This window comes from Vipera berus (genome assembly GCF_964194415.1).
Source record: "Vipera berus genome assembly, chromosome: W".
NCBI lineage: Eukaryota > Metazoa > Chordata > Lepidosauria > Squamata > Viperidae > Vipera > Vipera berus.
Genome location: NC_138210.1, coordinates 2,782,766 through 2,799,749, shown reverse-complemented (window position 1 = coordinate 2,799,749; position 16,984 = coordinate 2,782,766). Strand labels below are relative to the sequence as shown.

The following is a 16,984-nucleotide window of genomic DNA, read 5'->3' as shown; positions in this document are numbered from 1 at the left end:
CTCCCTACCTTATTATTTAAGATTTGCCTTCTTAAGATTTGCCTCTTTATTAGTCCTATTCTTCCTTGATTTCTAATGTTCCACTCTTGTTCTTATTATTTGCCTATTTATTTATCTTTTATTTTCTTTCCTGTATTTATTTTTATTCTTTACTGGGGTCTTCCTTCCCTTCCTATTGGGACCTCAAACTTAATTATCGCCTTCACTTCCGTTGCTCGCTGCTCTGGCCTCTGGTTGTTTTCTCTGCCAGCTCCGTTCTGTCTATAGGTATGGTTGAAATGAGGAAGACTACTGCAAGACAAGGGACGCGGTGGCTCAGTGGGTTAGGATGCTGAGCTTGTCGATCAAATGGTTGGCAGTTTGGCGGGTCGAATCCCGAGTGCCACGTAACTTGTGCCTGTTACTTGTCCCAGCTTCTGCCAACCTAGCAGTTCAAAAGCACGTAAAAAATGCAAGTAGAAAAATAGGGACCACTCCGGTGGGAAGGTAACAGCGCTCCGTGCGCCTTTGGCGTCTAGTCATGCCGGCCACATGACCACGGAGACGTCCTCAGACAAGTGCTGGCTCTTCGGCTTTGAAACGGAGATGAGCACCGGCCCCTAGAGTTGGAAATGACTAGCACGCATGGGCGGGGGAACCTTTACCTTTACCTTTTACTGCAAGACAATACAAACTCTAGCAATTCTCATCACATGTTGCCTGTGTTAGACATTTATTTTTATCCCTTGTTGTGGAAATATTACAAGGACAGTATAATCCAAATAACAAGTTTTCTCGGAGAACAAGCCACCTATAATATTCAGCCTACAAAAGTGCAAAGTAAAAAAATATTGAAGTACAAAAGACAAAGCCAGAAAAATATTGCAATGGTACCTTAGAGGTACTAGCAGCATCAAAACTTTAGACTCACAAACATCCTTTAAGCTAATCTTATTCCCACCTAATAAATACAGAAAAAAACAATTGGTAGCTGTAACTTCCTAGTCTTTTGTCACCCAATGCCAGGGCACAGAAACAAACCAGGATCTAAGAAAAGTATGAAGACTGGAGGAGGACTGACAAGTCCAGAAACAGTAAGACAGAAAAGCCAATTAGAGAGGCAACAAGTTCAAGATAATGAAAGTGTCTGAAGATAAGTAGGAACAAAGAATCCCATATAGGTACATTCCAGGGAACCATTGGGAGCAAAAGCAGGAATAATCTTGAAACATGATCTAATTTCTTTACTTAAAATAAGGGCTGATAGGAAAAATGAGTTAATAATTGGAGGTTCATAGGTTCACAAATATTTCCTTAGAAAGTTGTTTAACATCACCCAAATATGTAGTAAGTATTTGCATACATTTTCTGCATTTGCAAAAATGCCTATCATGGCCATTTTTCTACTTACAATATTTTCTAGAAATATTCAACCATGTTGTGCTGATGTAACAGTAATAACAGTGGGCTTTGTTGCACCTGGGTGACTCTAGAATAGTGCTTCTCAAACTATGTGGTTTTTTATTTCCAATCCATTACGGACTAAAACCTTTGCAAAATACAGTATTAATGAAGTATTAGTAAAATAAATTTAAAAAGACATGGTGGAGCAGTGGGCTAATGCCTCCTTAAGTAACACCAGCTGCCTGCAATTAGTGCAGGTTCGCATCCCACCAGGCTCAAGGTTGACTCAGCCTTCCATCCTTCCAAGGTAGGTAAAATGAGGACCCAGATTGTTGGGGGCAATAAGCTGACTTTGTAATAATGCCGCTTGGGTGTGTGTGTGTGAAAGCCCTAATAAGCAGGCATATACATAGAATGAAGGCTACTGCTAAACTTGTAAGCCGCCCTGAGTCTTCGGAGAAGGGCGGGATATAAACGGAATTAAAAAAAATACAATTATTGTTAGATTTAACAAATATAAAGTTAAATTTCAATACATGCAATCAGAACAAACATAGGAAAAAAAGAATTATAGAAACTGTACATGTTCACTAAAACTGTGTGTATAGGCAATTAATAAACCTTGTTATTTCCACATACACTGCTGAAGGAGAGTGGGAATGATCACTGATCCTTTTGATTTCTTCTCCATTTCTGTTGTGAATTCTGGCCTTACATTGCTACCACTGGTCACAGAGCCAAAATCTAACAGAAGAATCAACTGCACTCACCCTTTTGAATACACAGAGATATCCGTCAGAACAAAACATTTCTCTTCCTCTCTGGCTTAGAATACCGTGTTTTCCCGAAAATAAGACCTATCCTAAAAATAAGCCATAGCTTGATTTTTACGTCTGTGCCTAATACAAGCCCTACCCCCCCAAATAAGCCCTAGTTAAGATCCCGCCCACTCCATCCTGTCTGGTCGTTAGAGGTAGGGTGAGGCGCACACGTAAAAATCAAGATAGGGTGGGGGTGGGTGCAGCCTCCCATGCCCCAACACCTGCCTCGTCTCGCGACGGTGGAACCAACAGCAGCAGCCCCATCCACTTCTGGTTGCTGGCAGTCACTCATGGCCGGAGGCCACGTGGCATGTCGCGCCGGTGCCACAACTCGTCAGGACGCCACGTGGCACCGGTGCTGCATCTTATGGCAGGATGCCATGTGGCACATCGCGCTGGTGCTAACGCTTCTGGCAGGATGCCATGTGGCACGTTGCACCAGTGCCGCTGCTTGTGGCAGGACACCACGTGACACATCATACTGGGGCGGAGAGGAATCAAGGGGAGGAAGATGCCACATATGTCAAGGATCTTTTGGATGCTCTTCACTTGCCCTCCCAGGTGGCAATTATCAAGTGCCTTGCTCACCAGACTTCCTCTGATGAAATTGCTGTGGGGAACTCATTAGCCGATGCAACAGCCAAAAAGGTGGCTCTTCTTCCAGTCAACCCCCCCCCTGCACTGACATGTGCTTTGGACTCAGCCCCTTCTTCTTCCTCCCTTGATCATTTGGTCACTACTCAGCGCTTTGCCCCCGCCTCTGAACAACATGTTTGGACTAGGTCTTCCTGTGTTCCCGACTCTGCTGGGGTGTGGAGGCATCCGGATGGCCGCCCTGTCTGCCATCAGTCCCTCTTCCCTTATGTTGTTCGTCTCCAACATGGGCCTGCCCATGTTGGCCAGGAGGGAGTATCTTCTGCCATCAACAAACAATGGTTTGCTCCTGGAGTCCATGCCATGGCAAGACAAGTTTGCTCTACTTGTACTATCTGTCAACAATTTAATATTGGCCATTCTGTTCCCACTCAACCTTGCTCCCATCCTCCACCTTGGGGCCCTTTCGTGCTAAAGCCTTTGATTGTGTGGATCACAACAAACTGTGGCAAGTTCTTAAAGAGATGGGCATACCAGACCATCTTATTTGTCTCTTGAGAAACCTATATGCGGGTCAAGAAGCAACAGTGAGAATTGGACACGGAACCACTGATTGGTTCAAAATTGGGAAAGGAGTCCGGCAAGGCTGTATACTGTCGCCCTGCCTATTTAACTTATATGCAGAGCACATCATGAGAAAGGCAGGGCTAGATGAATCAAAAGTTGGAATTAAGATTGCTGGAAGAAACATCAACAACCTAAGATATGCAGATGATACCACTCTAATGGCAGAAAGTGAAGAAGAACTAAAGAGCCTCTTGTTGCGGGTGAAGAAGGAGAGTGCAAAAGTTGGGTTGAAACTTAACATTAAGAAAACCAAGATCATGGCATCCGGCCCTCTTAATTCCTGGCAAATAGATGGGGAAGAAATGGAGGTAGTGACAGATTTTATTTTCCTGGGCTCCAAGATCACTGCAGATGGGCACTGTAGCCAAGAAATTAAAAGACGCTTGCTCCTGGGGAGGAAAGCCATGGCAAATCTAGACAGCACACTAAAAAGCAGAGACATCACCCTGTCAACAAAAGTGCGTATAGTCAAGGCTATGGTCTTCCCAGTTGCAATGTATGGCAGTGAAAGCTGGACCATAAAAAAGGCTAAGCGCCAAAGAATTGAGTCCTTTGCACTATGGTGCTGGAGAAGACTCCTGCGAGTACCTTGGACTGCAAGGCGATCAAACCGGTCAGTCCTAGAGGAGATCAACCCTGACTGCTCTTTAGAAGGCCAGATCCTGAAGTTGAAACTCAAATACTTTGGCCACCTAATGAGAAGGAAGGACTCACTGGAGAAGAGCCGAATGCTGGGAAAGATTGAGGGCAATAGAAGAAAGGGACGACAGAAAATGAGGTGGCTGGATGGAGTCACTGTTGTGATTCAGGGTCAGGCTGTGGGTTCGGCAGTTGGGTCGGACGATTCAGAGGAGGAGAAAGGGGGTGTTGGAGAGGTTGCTGAGGATGTTGGAGAGCTTGCTGATGAGAGCCCTCAGCCAGGCCCTTCCCATCTGGTTACGACGCAGACCCAGCTGTGTGAGCCTGACAGCATGGATGAAGATGCTACACAGCTGGCCCTGTTCAAGGACGCCCGACGCAGGAGGCAGTCAATCAGGAGTAAACAGAGGAAGGCAATGGGGCACCTCGGAAGGAGGCAGAGAGAAGCCACGCCCTGAACTGTTTAAAAGGGGAATGCGTGGGAGGGCTGGTTTGCTGAAGGCAACCGTTTGAATAGCTCCTGTTTCATGGTTCGTGTCTTGTTTTGCTCTGTTTGCTTTTGTGTCCATAAATTTGGCAGGCTTAGTTCCAGCCTCTTGCCTTCTTGTAAAGGGGTTGTCCCTGCCTTATCTGCAGGGCCGGTAGTAGGCTGGTACAGAACAGTTTGCCTTCAGCCTCCCACCCCTTATTATTATGGAGCAGCTACGTGCTGAGAATGCCCAGCTCACCCAGCAACTCGCTTTGTTGACAGCTCAGGTGGCTCAAGTGCAAGCTCAGGTCCATGCTGCACCTCCACCATCACCCCCAGCCAGGAGAAAATGCCAAGTTGCGATGCCGGATAAATTTACTGGCAATCCAGAACTGTTTCCTGCTTTCCTGGGACAATGCCAGCTCTTTAGCAGCGTGAGAGCAGCTGATTTCCCCACTGACCGGGATAAGGTGGGGTTTGTGTTAAGCCTTCTTTCGGGTGATGCAGCTCGTTGGGGCACGCCTCTGCTGGCTCAACCTAGTCCATTGTTGGACAACTTTGTGGGGTTTTGTGATCATATGCGTCTGATGTATGAGGACCCTATAAAGATGCAGACTGCTACTCGACACTTGAAAGCTCTGAGGCAGGGTCAACGCCCCCTACAGGGCTATATCAGCGATTTTCGGCTGCTTAGCCAGGATTCCGCCTGGAATGAGGCTGCGCTTGTGGATGCCTTCCAGGATGGATTGTCGGAGGAGATGTTGGATGAGCTGGCCCGTGTGGATATTCCCTCAGACCTGAATGGGCTGATCCATCTCTGCCTGCGAATCGATGCTCGGTTGCAGCAGCGAAGGAGTCGCCGTGCCACCCCACAGACCCCTGCAGCCCCTGTTGTGCGTGAGACCCCAGTTCAAAGGGAGGATCCAATGGAGCTGGGTGCCCCCAGGTCTCGTCTATCGGTGACTGAAATGAACAGACGACGATCGGGAGGGTTGTTTTTTTTACTGCGGGGACCCTGGGCATTTGGCTGCTTTTTGCCCAAAGAAGCGACAGCGGGCATCAGTGACCGAGTCTGCCCCGAGAAAGTCCCCTACTTTTCTGTCGGGAAACGCCCCGAGCCCGATCTAGACGGTGTGATAGATCGGGCGTCCCACAACACTGAGCGACGTCTTTCCGATGCTGCCTGTGGACCTCCACGGCATCTGATATTGGAGGCACGTCTGATCCTTCCTGGCAAGCCAGAGGGGATTCCAGTCCATGCCTTAATTGACTCTGGGGCCACCACAAATTTTATGGACTCAGCATTTGTGGCCAAATGGGCTGCTTCCCAGTGCCCGGTGGATCCGCCCATGTTAGTGGAGACTATCGATGGTCGAGTGCTCCTGTCTGGGCCAATTACGGCCGCCACGCAACCATTATGTATGGCCATCAGTTCCCATGTGGAGGCCATCCAGTTCTATATCACCTCAGATCTGCATTTCCCCGTGGTCTTGGGACTGGCGTGGCTCCGGGCGCATGACCCACAGATCTATTGGTCACAGAACTTGGTCACCTTCCCAAGCTTGCAGTGCGTGGACCACTCCCGCCATATCTGTGCCGGCCAGGTGAGGGTTCCCCAGGGGTTTCCTTGCCTCCCGAACTGTCCGACTTTGCTGATGTGTTCAGCGAGACCGAGGCGGATCAATTACCCCCGCACAGGCCCTATGACTGCCCCATTGATTTAGTCCCTGATGCGCCTCTCCCAGTGGGGCGTTTGTACTCCATGTCGGAACCCGAGTTGGCTGCATTGCGGGACTTTCTGGAGAAGAATTTGGCTCGCGGTTTCATCCGGCCCTCGTCCTCGCCAGTGTCTACACCCATGCTCTTCATAAAAAAGAAGTCCGGCGAATTGCGGCTTTGCTGCGATTATAGGAAACTCAACGCCATCACGGTGCACAATCGTTACCTGCTGCCCCTCATCCCCGAACTCTTGGACCGACTCCGGGAGGCTAAGATCTTCACGAAACTGGACCTGCGTGGAGCTTACAACCTTGTCAGGGTTCGGCCAGGTGATGAGTGGAAGACGGCATTTGGTACTCGCTATGGACATTTTGAGTACACGGTGATGCCGTTTGGCCTGACCAACGCCCCCGCTGTGTTTCAGCATTTCATGAATGACATTTTCCGGGATTTGTTGGATCAGTTTGTCGTGATCTACTTGGACGACATCCTGATCTACTCCCCGTCGCGTGAGGTGCACCATCAGCATCTCCATCAGGTCCTGCAGCGACTCTGAGTACATCGGCTGTTTGCCAAGTTGGAGAAGTGCCAGTTCTACCGGGTGACCATCGATTTCCTGGGTCACCGCATTTCTCCTGAGGGCATCGCCATGGAGCCGAGTAAGGTTGAGTCTTTGCAGAGTTGGCAACCCCCACGTCGTGTGAAGGATGTTCAGCGACTTCTTGGGTTCGCCAACTATTACCGAGCTTTCATCCCTGGGTTTGCTGCTTTGACAGCCCCCCTCACCCAACTCCTGCAGAAGAAGACTCGGTTTCAGTGGAACGCTCCAGAACAACGGGCTTTCCAGACTTTGAAGGAAGCCTTCATGAAGGAGCCCATCTTGAAGCATCCTGACCCGCAACGGCCGTAACACCATTGGGGCAGTGTTACTCCAGGCAACGACACCCAGCGGTACCCTCTTCCCTTGCGCGTACCATTCACGAAAACTGAACCCTTCGGAGCGCAATTATACAATCTGGGAGAAGGAGCTGCTGGCCATCAAAGTGGCATTCGAGGCCTGGAGGCATCATCTGGAGGGAGCGCGGCATCAAATCGAGGTCCGCATGGACCATAAGAATTTGGAAAGCCTGCAGACCGCTCGGAATTTGAACCAACGCCAGATCCGGTGGTCTCTTTTCTTTGCGAGGTTCGACTTCCGAGTTCGGTACATACCTAGCGGGCACAATCAAAGAGCGGATGCTCTGTCCAGGAAGCCCGAATATTCCCGAGTGGAAGACAAGCTTCTGCCCAGGACAGTGATCCCCGTCGAGTCTTTTGCTGTGGTGCGGGAGCCGGTTGATATACGGGCTCGGATCCGGGAGGCACAGCAGCAGGAGGTGTGGGTGGCTCAGCGGAAGGAGGAGGTGGGGCCAGATTCTCCTTGGACCGTCACGGATGGACTCTTGTATTATCGTGACCGGCTCTACGTTCCGGGAGGGCCACTCAGGGGACTCATCCTCAGCCAGTGTCACGATAACCCGGCGGCGGGGCATTTTGGCCTGTTCAAGACCCTGAACCTGGTCTCCCGTACCTTCTGGTGGCCCCGAGTCCGACACGACGTCCAGTCCTATGTCACCTCCTGCATCCCATGCAGGCAGGTCAAGTCAGCGTCAGGGGCCCCGCCTGGATTACTGCAGCCCTTGCCGACACCCAAAAGACCCTGGGGGGCTGTGTCCATGGACTTCTTGATGGATTTACCCCCATCCTCTGGTTTTGCGACAGTGTATGTGGTGGTGGACATGCTGACCAAGATGGCGCACTTCATCCCCTGTCGCGGCTTACCGTCAGCCCACGCCACTAGTCGTATGTTCATTCAGCAGGTGTTTCAGCTGCACGGCCTCCCTGATAGAGTTGTCTCTGATAGGGGGGCCCAGTTTACAGCCCGCTTCTGGCAGGAGTTGATGCATGCGTTGGATATCAAGATTTGCCTCTCATCCGCGCATCATCCTCAAACTGACGGGGGAACCGAGAAGGTCATCGGTATTCTGGAACAATATCTGTGCTGCTACGTCAATCTGCAGCAACACAATTGGGTGGACTATCTGGCCATAGCTGAGTTTGCATTTAATAATTCACAGCACACCTCCACACAGATGACCCCGTTCTTGGCCAATGTGGGATATCACCCCCGGTTTTTCCCCCTTTCTCCCGTGGACTCATCGGAGCCGGCAGCGATCAAACCAGTCAGTCCTAGAGGAGATCAACCCTGACTGCTCTTTAGAAGGCCAGATCCTGAAGTTGAAACTCAAATATTTTGGCCACCTAATGAGAAGGAAGGACTCACTGGAGAAGAGCCGAATGCTGGGAAAGATTGAGGGCAATAGAAGAAAGGGACAACAGAGAATGAGGTGGCTGGATGGAGTCACTGTTGTGATTCAGGGTCAGGCTGTGGGTTCGGCAGTTGGGTCGGACGATTCAGAGGAGGAGGAGGGGGGTGTTGGAGAGGTTGCTGAGGGTGTTGGAGAGCTTGCTGATGAGAGCCCTCAGCCAGGCCCTTCCCATCTGGTTACGACGCAGACCCAGCTGTGTGAGCCTGACAGCATGGATGAAGATGCCCTACAGCTGGCCCTGTTCAAGGACGCCCGACGCAGGAGGCAGTCAATCAGGAGTAAACAGAGGAAGGCAATGGGGCACCTCGGAAGGAGGCAGAGAGAAGCCACGCCCTGAACTGTTTAAAAGGGGAATGCGTGGGAGGGCTGGTTTGCTGAAGGCAACTGTTTGAATAGCTCCTGTTTCATGGTTCGTGTCTTGTTTTGCTCTGTTTGCTTTTGTGTCCATAAATTTGGCAGGCTTAGTTCCAGCCTCTTGCCTTCTTGTAAAGGGGTTGTCCCTGCCTTATCTGCAGGACCGGTAGTAGGCTGGTACAGAACAGTCACTGAAGCAGTAGGCGTGAGCTTAAATGGACTCCAGAAGATGGTAGAGGACAGGAAGGCCTGGAGGAACATTGTCCATGTGGTCACGATGGGTCGGACATGACTTTGCAGCTAACAACAACAAAGTATTGGCTGCTGGCTAAGGCAGCCTCCCCAAATGGCTCCATTCATAAGTAAAGGAATGTACAGGCAAAATCCATTCAGGAGAAAAATACAGTACTTCAAAATCCCTTGCAGCAAAACTTACAGCTAACAATAGCAGAGCAATAGAAGCTAACACAAGACATCAGCCATCAGCCAAATAGAAATTGCCAAAGAACACAAAGCCCCTATTGCACAAATCCCAGAACTTCAAAGTCACAAAAGCACATAGAAATCCTTCCACTCTCCATCTCCCTCCCTCCGTGTCTCACCTCCAGCTGATGCTACCTTTCTTCATTCCTCGTGGCAGGCAACCCCTCCTCTGCTGCATTTCTTGCCTGTTTGTTGTTGCCAGCACAGGTGGCTGCCACAGAAGTTGTAGATCGGCTCATGGCCGGGCTGCTTGATCTCCTCTCCTCTCCCCCCACATTCCTCCTTCTCCTTCTTCCCCTTGGGTGTAGCTAGAGCTGACTCCGCCTCTTCCCAAGGCTGCTGCTTTTTTTCTCTCTTGCCCAAACTGCCTCCTTTTATAGCCTCTCCTGTCTCCACCCCCACTCCTCCTTTCTCATGGGGGAGGGCGAGCCAGAAGTGAGCCTGGGGCCTTTGCCTCACCCCAGCCACTCTGCAGCTCCAGAGGACTCTCTCACAGTAAGTCCTTGCCTGCGGTGGCTCTTTCCCTCCACTACTACACTTGGCTAAGCAGGGCTGCATACCACCTGCCACTTGTTAATGTACCACAAGTGGTACGTGTACCACCGGTTGAAAAGCCCTGTTCTATGGGATTAAGGTCTGGAGACTGCCTAGGCCACTCCAGGACTTTAATGTGCTTCTTCTTGAGCCACTCCTTTGTTGTCATGGCCGTGTCTTTTGGGTCATTGTCATGCTGAAATACACATCCACGACCAATTTTCCTGGGTGAGAGAAGGAGGTTCTCACCCAAGATTTGACGGTACATGTCCCCATCCATCGTCCCTTACCAGAAAAACACCCCCAAAGCATGTTTCCACCTCCATGTTTGACGGTGGGGATGGTGTTCTTGGGGTCATAGCATTCCTCCTCCTCCAAACACGATGAGTTGAAGTTGATGCCAAAGAGCTTTGTTTTGGTCTCATCTGTCCAAAACATTTTCACCCAGTTCTCCTCTGAATCATTCAGATGTTCATTGGCAAACTTGAGACGGGCCTGTACATCTGCTTTCTTGAGCAGGGGAACCTTGCGGGCGCTGCAGGATTTCAGTCCTTCACGGCGCAGTGTGTTACCAATTGTTTTCTTGACAACTATGGTCCCAGCTGCCTTGAGATCATTGACAAGATTCTCCCGTGTAGTTCTGGGCTGATTCCTCATCATTCTCATGATCATTGAAACTCCATGAGGTGAGATCTTGCAGGGAGCCCCAGACCAAGGGAGATTGACAATTATTTTGTGTTTCTTCCATTTACAAATAATCGCATCAACTGTTGTCACCTTTTCACCAAGCTGCTTGGCGATAGTCTTGTAGCCCAGAGGTCTCCAACCTTTTGAGCACCAGGGACCAGTTACGTGGAGAGAGGCTTTTTTGCAGACCAGAGGGGACATGGTTTCATGTACTGCCTGCATCCCGCGGATGGGGCTTTGCTTGTTTGCGCAGCCCAGTTTCAGGCATGCCACAGCCTGATGCCACACCACGGACTGGGGGTTGGGGGCCCCTGTTGTAGCCCATTCCAGCATTATGTAGGTCTACAGTCTTTTCCTTGTCATCCTTGGACAGCTCTTTGGTCTTGGCCATGCTGGAGAGTTTGGAATTGATTGCTTCTGTGGACAGGTGTCTTTTATACAGGTAACAAGCTGAGATTAGGAGCACTCCCTTTAAGAGAGTGTTCCTAATCTCAGCTCGTTACCTGTATAAAAAACATCTGGGAGCCAGAAATCTTGGTGATTGATAGGGGATCAAATACTTATTTCACTCATTAAAATGCAAATCAATTTATAACTTTTTTGAAATGCATTTTTCTGGATTTTTTTGTTGTTATTCTATCTCTCACTGTTAAAATAAAAACCATTAAAATTATAGACTGATCATTTCTTTGTCAGTGGGCAAGCATACAAAATCAGTAGGGGATCAAATAATTTTTCCCTCACTGTATTATAAAAATCCTTAACAGCACCATAGAGCTCAGGATCAGGAAATTTCTAGTACAAATGTAACCTTAGTCATGAATTTATTCTAAGGAAAACCACTTTCTAATCCCTTGCCACAACATATACAGTATTACACTGCATAGGATTACAGATCAAGTACTTAAGTACTTGTGTAATATGAAGAATTATAGTCTCTGCATATAACTGCCATTAAAAGGATGAGCAGCCGAAGAAAATGAAACAACCAACAAGGACCAAAATACTTGGCTATAAAAGAACACACTACAGTAACTTTTTCTTGTCCCATATGTCAAAATGAACCAAATTTATTCACTGCTTTGTACTAACCATAAAAAGCCATTGCACTGTAACCAGTGACGTGGTAACCTCAAAATAAACAATGGATAGTTTATGGCAGCACCATTCTAGGGTATGAGCTCCTAAGCATGGTTATCGCTAAGTCATAAGATCAGACTTGTCATATCAGTCAGACTTTGATGGAAATCTCAATCAGATGAGCTTTAATAAATTCATCTTTACTGATTTTATCATAATTTGGAGGCCCCATGAATTTAGAATGGCAAATAGTACTGGTTTTCAGACTCATGGCTGAGGACCTATCAAGTATCTTAGTCTCAAATCTGTAAAAAAAACAACTTCCTACATGCTGTAGTCTACTTTTCCACTGAACTGTAAGACGTTTATCAGTAAGGGCTATACAGTACATGTGCAAATCATAGTTAAAAGGCTGTGCATTGACCAGGGAGACTCAGGTTCAAGACCCTACTTGTAAAAAGAGGCCACTGCTTGATTCTGAGCCAGTCTCTCTTAGCCCAACCTATCACCAGGGTGATCGCTGAGATAAAATGTAATAAATGTATACTTTATGGAGATTTTTCTTTTTAAATGGCCCTCAAGTCTAGACAACTTTTCACATTACTTAACCTCATAATTATACTTGGGAAGGGTAATTTCATTTTTAAAATTTCAGTTTTATCCATTTAAAACTGCCATTTTAGAGATAAAGAGTTTTTAAGACATGAAGGTTGAAAGCTACTAATTTCCACAAAAGTGGCTTGATTTCTTGTTCCAAAAAATACAGTATTTATATTTTCATAATGAAATGGTTCTCTCAGTGATTTGCTTTTACTTCAAGGGAAAAACCCTCACGCAAAGCAAGTTTCACTTTTATATTCTCAGGGGAAAAAATCTTTACTCTATTTTGCCCATGGAAGAGAAGAGGCAACATGACAAGAGAGGAGAATAGTCACAACAGCTGTTTCAAGACCCCCAGCCTGGACACCAGCTCTAGTAACACCATCCACTTGCAACATAATATGCCAGGGATTAAGGATGGTCTGGAAGTAGTTCTCTATCAACCATGTGTTTGGGAGTGACTTCAACATCCATGTAAATAACTGAATTCATCACTACGTAGAACACAAATACAGTACAAACAAAACAAACCAGAATAGGCTATCATAAAGTAAACCACATAGGACAACAGAGAGAGAAAAAAGGGCAGGACTGCATAGGATAGTCTTCAGCAGGACTATAAAATATCCACCAACTAGTGTTTTCTTAAACACATATTAAGAAAATCCCCTTGAAATAATGTGAATTTTGTTAAATTATCACCAATTTAATACATACAATAAAATTATCTAATGCTGCAAATTAAGCAGATGTTAACTGAGATGCCTCACATAAGCAAAATTAAAAGAAACAACAAAAACTAATATAATTTAGGGTAATGTATACAGGGTGTACCAAAGATCAGGCCCCCATAGGCTTATTGCAATAGCTTTTATTATCCCCTTCCTCAAAATAAAATGTTATTGTACTTAGGTATATTCAAAGGTCATTTGTCAAATGAACAAGGAAGTGTTTAGAACACTTCCCAAACCCAGGTAAATGACCCCAAATTGGGAAAAGTCATTTTTCTTTGGGTTTTTTGTTCACTTGAACCTATTACCCATCACAACAGGGGCATTTAAATTGACTTACGTGTACCAAAATATATTCAAAAATCTCCCAAAGTATTACTATTAAGATGAAAATCAATAAAACTACCAATGGTAATTTGCTGAAATGACATAACAATCAATCGTGTTTTGTAATACAGGTTAGTCCTTGAGTTACCACCATTCGTCCCAAGACCAAAGTTGTTATGCAGCTAAACAAAAGGACTTATGACCTGTCCTAGAAGTTTGGTAAGTCTTTCTGATAAGCAGTTTTGGGTAATGAAGAAAAAAGTTTGGGGAGCACTGGTTTAGAAGAAAATAGTAACATTTAATTTATGTTATATCATAAACTGTTTATGAGACCTGACTTTTGGTACTAACATTGTTCTGTGTCACTCATGTTAAAATATTGGCAACAAAAACATAGTAATAAAAGTTAGAGATTCTCAAACAATTTTCTTCCTATTACCTCACCCAATAGAATATTGCTACACATACCTCTTTAGTTAGATCACCATTAATTGGAGGGGCCACTGCACCTAGGTCTTCCAACTCTTCACTAAATCCTTGTTCAATTCCATTTTCTCTCACTACATTGTCTGAAGCAGTTCCATTTTGCAAGCCACTGCCATTCTCAAAGGAAATGCCTGTATTGGGTTGGGCACCAGAGACAGAACCTTCAGGATCTTGATGTACCAGCCAAGCACTGACTTCAGTGGTGGGCACCTGAAACCTGTCCAAGGTCCTCACTTGGTTGAGAAGCCGTTGAGCTGTAAAATAGTAGTCCAGATCTACACTTTTGGGATGTATAACATAGCCATCTAAGGTGTTCCGCAGGTTGTGAAACTGTATCTGAGTGTAAGCAGAGCTCTGGCCCAGAAAGATCTCCTGCAAGGGAGGGAGATGTGAATTTAGATAAGTATCTACATCCTCCCTCACTCCGATCAAGCTGAGAAGAATGGTGAACTCAATAAGTCCTTCTGTGAAATATTTCTTCAGAGAAAGCATTTCTAGAAAGAAAAGGGGTATGCAGCACAACTTTAATAACATTCAAATATCTCTTGTGAGGTATCATTCTATACACTAAAGAACAAAAATGCAACAAATGCTCACATTCCACTTTAAAAGAAACTCTAAAAGTATTCAGATTACAAATAACAGATGAAACTTTAAGTCTCTGGGAATAAAAAAGTCCCATCAAGTTATTCAGGCATAGCTTATTCAGAATACAAAACCGTTTTGTAACAAAACAAAGTATATAAACTTATGGAACTTACTGTCCACATACAGCAATTTCCCTAAGTCTTCTATTTTCCCACACCAACTACAAGATGGAACAAGTCTTCCAGAACAGGTTTGATCTCCCCCATCTTTTTTCCTCTTGCTCCAAAAGGTTTCCTGAAAGAGCAGTTACAGAGTACAGGGTTTGAGAATAAGGAATGGTTGAAAGACTTTTCTGCTGCTTGCTGCAAGTTTTGTCAGAAACTGAAACACAGCCAAAAAATCAAGCAGAGGAATTAAAAGGCACCATACAGTATTTTAAATCAATTCAACACTTTCTCTTGCTGGAAGATAATGGGAAGAATTTTTTTACTGCAGCTCTTCAATCAACTAAATGAAACAGGAAAGATAACAAATGATTGGCTAAAATCAACCTTTGTGACAATCCCCCAAAAAATAAATGCAAAGAAGTGTACCGAATACAGAACAATAAGCTTAATGAATCATGCCCTGAAAATATTCCTGAGAATAATTCACACAAGAATATACAACAAAATTGAGGAGCGTCTAGGTAACACACAATTTGGTTTTTCTTGGTACACGAGATGCACTATTCAGCATTCAAGTTCTTGTACAGCATTGTAGAGATGTCAATCACAGTGTTTACATGTGCTTCATTGATTTTGAAAAAGCATTTGATAAAATAAGACACAGCAAATTATTAGAAATCCTGAAACAAGGGGGACTAGATGACAAAGACATCCAAATCATAAAGAATCTATATTGGCATCAGGTAGCAAATGTGAGACTAGGCAAAAAATACTCAGCTGATGCAGAAATACGAAGAGGGGTCAGACAGGGATGTATTCTGTCTCCACTGTTGTTCAATATCTACTCTGAGTTAATCTTCAACGAGGCACTGGAGAACATCGATGCTGGCATCAAATTAAACAGTGTTTGGATCAACAATTTAAGATATGCTGACGATATACAGTTCTGCTTGCCAGTAAGCATTAAGACCTTCAGCTCATCAACAGTCACAGAAATATCTGAAAAATACGGCTTGAAGCTTAACACCTCAAAAACCAAGGTCATGGTCGTCAGCAAACAGCCCATTAATTTACCACCAATAAATTTGGAAGGAATACCATTAGAAAAAGTTGAAAGGATCACGCACCTTGGTTCTAATTTACATGAAAGCTGGGACATGACCACTGAAGTAAAGACAAAACAATTAAAAAATGAAAGTTAGAATTTTTTGGAGATGTGATGCAACACCCAGAAAAATATGGCATACTCCATTTAAACCTCCAGGGAAAGATTGAAGGCAAACGAGGTCCAGGCAGAAGAAGAACATTATAGCTTCAAAATCTAAGGGACTGGTTTGGACAAAACTCAGCAGCACTTTTTCTTTAGTCTCAAAGTGAACATAAATTTATACACTTCGATGTGGTACCACTTGCATTGTTCTAGCGTAGTTTGTCGATAGGTTATGAGGCATCATGATCATTAGACACCTCCCTCCCTTGTAGGCAAATATACTCGCCTGTGTATAAATCATTATTGTGAAATATCTTGAAAACTTTAGCCAACCAGCACCTTTACCACCTGTTTTCTAATTCATCTAATCAAAATATGTAAGAATTAACACATTTTATCCTGGAGGTCAATAATTTCCCAAAATTTGTAGACCAGTGGAATCAGACACAATTGAACAGAAGGAAAACAAACAGTTCAAGGAAATATCAACTATGGCTTTTGGCATTTTATTACACATCCAACACCATATATCAACACTCCAAAGAATACTGTTTGCCTCCCTTTATCCTTTTGCCATTGAGAGCTTACTGTAGGTAATAATAATAATAATAATAATAATAATAATAATAATAATAATAATAATAATAATAATAATAATAATAATAATAATAATAAGTTGGAAGGGACCTTGGAGGTCATCTAGTCCAACCCCCTGCTCAGGCAGGAAACCCTATACCATTTCAGACAAACGAGTGTCCAGTCTCTTCTTAAAAATGTCCAGTGTTGGAGCATTCACCACCTTTGGAGGCAGGTTGTTCCACTGGTTAATTGTTCTAACTGTCAGGAAGTTTCTCCTTAGTTCTAGGTTGCTTCTCTCCTTGACTAGTTTCCATCCGTTGCTTCTTGTCCTGATCTCAGGTGCTTTGGAGAATAGCTTGACTCCCTCTTCTTTGTGGTAGCCCCTGAGATATTGGAACACTGCTATCATGTCACCCCTCACTCTTCTCGTTAAACTACACATACCCAACTCCAGCAACCGTTCCCTATATGTTTTAGCCTCCAGCCCCCTAATCATCTTTGTTGCTCTTCTCTGTACCCTTTCTAGAGTCTCAACAT

The 16,984-nt window shown here is 45.4% G+C and overlaps 1 protein-coding gene across 1 annotated transcript in view; it reads right to left on the bottom strand.

Moving 5' to 3' along the window:
- Positions 1-14,668, bottom strand: part of LOC308676113 (endoplasmic reticulum membrane sensor NFE2L1-like) — a 41,004-nt gene extending 26,336 nt beyond the window's left edge. The window contains exons 1-2 of the mRNA XM_081341848.1: positions 14,665-14,668; positions 13,886-14,397 (exon numbers count right to left, since the gene is read on the bottom strand). Of these exons, the coding sequence (XP_081197974.1) occupies positions 13,886-14,395 (510 nt within the window). The 5' untranslated portion in view covers positions 14,396-14,397; positions 14,665-14,668. The remainder of the gene's footprint in view (positions 1-13,885; positions 14,398-14,664) is intronic.
- Positions 14,669-16,984: the final 2,316 nt, after the last annotated feature.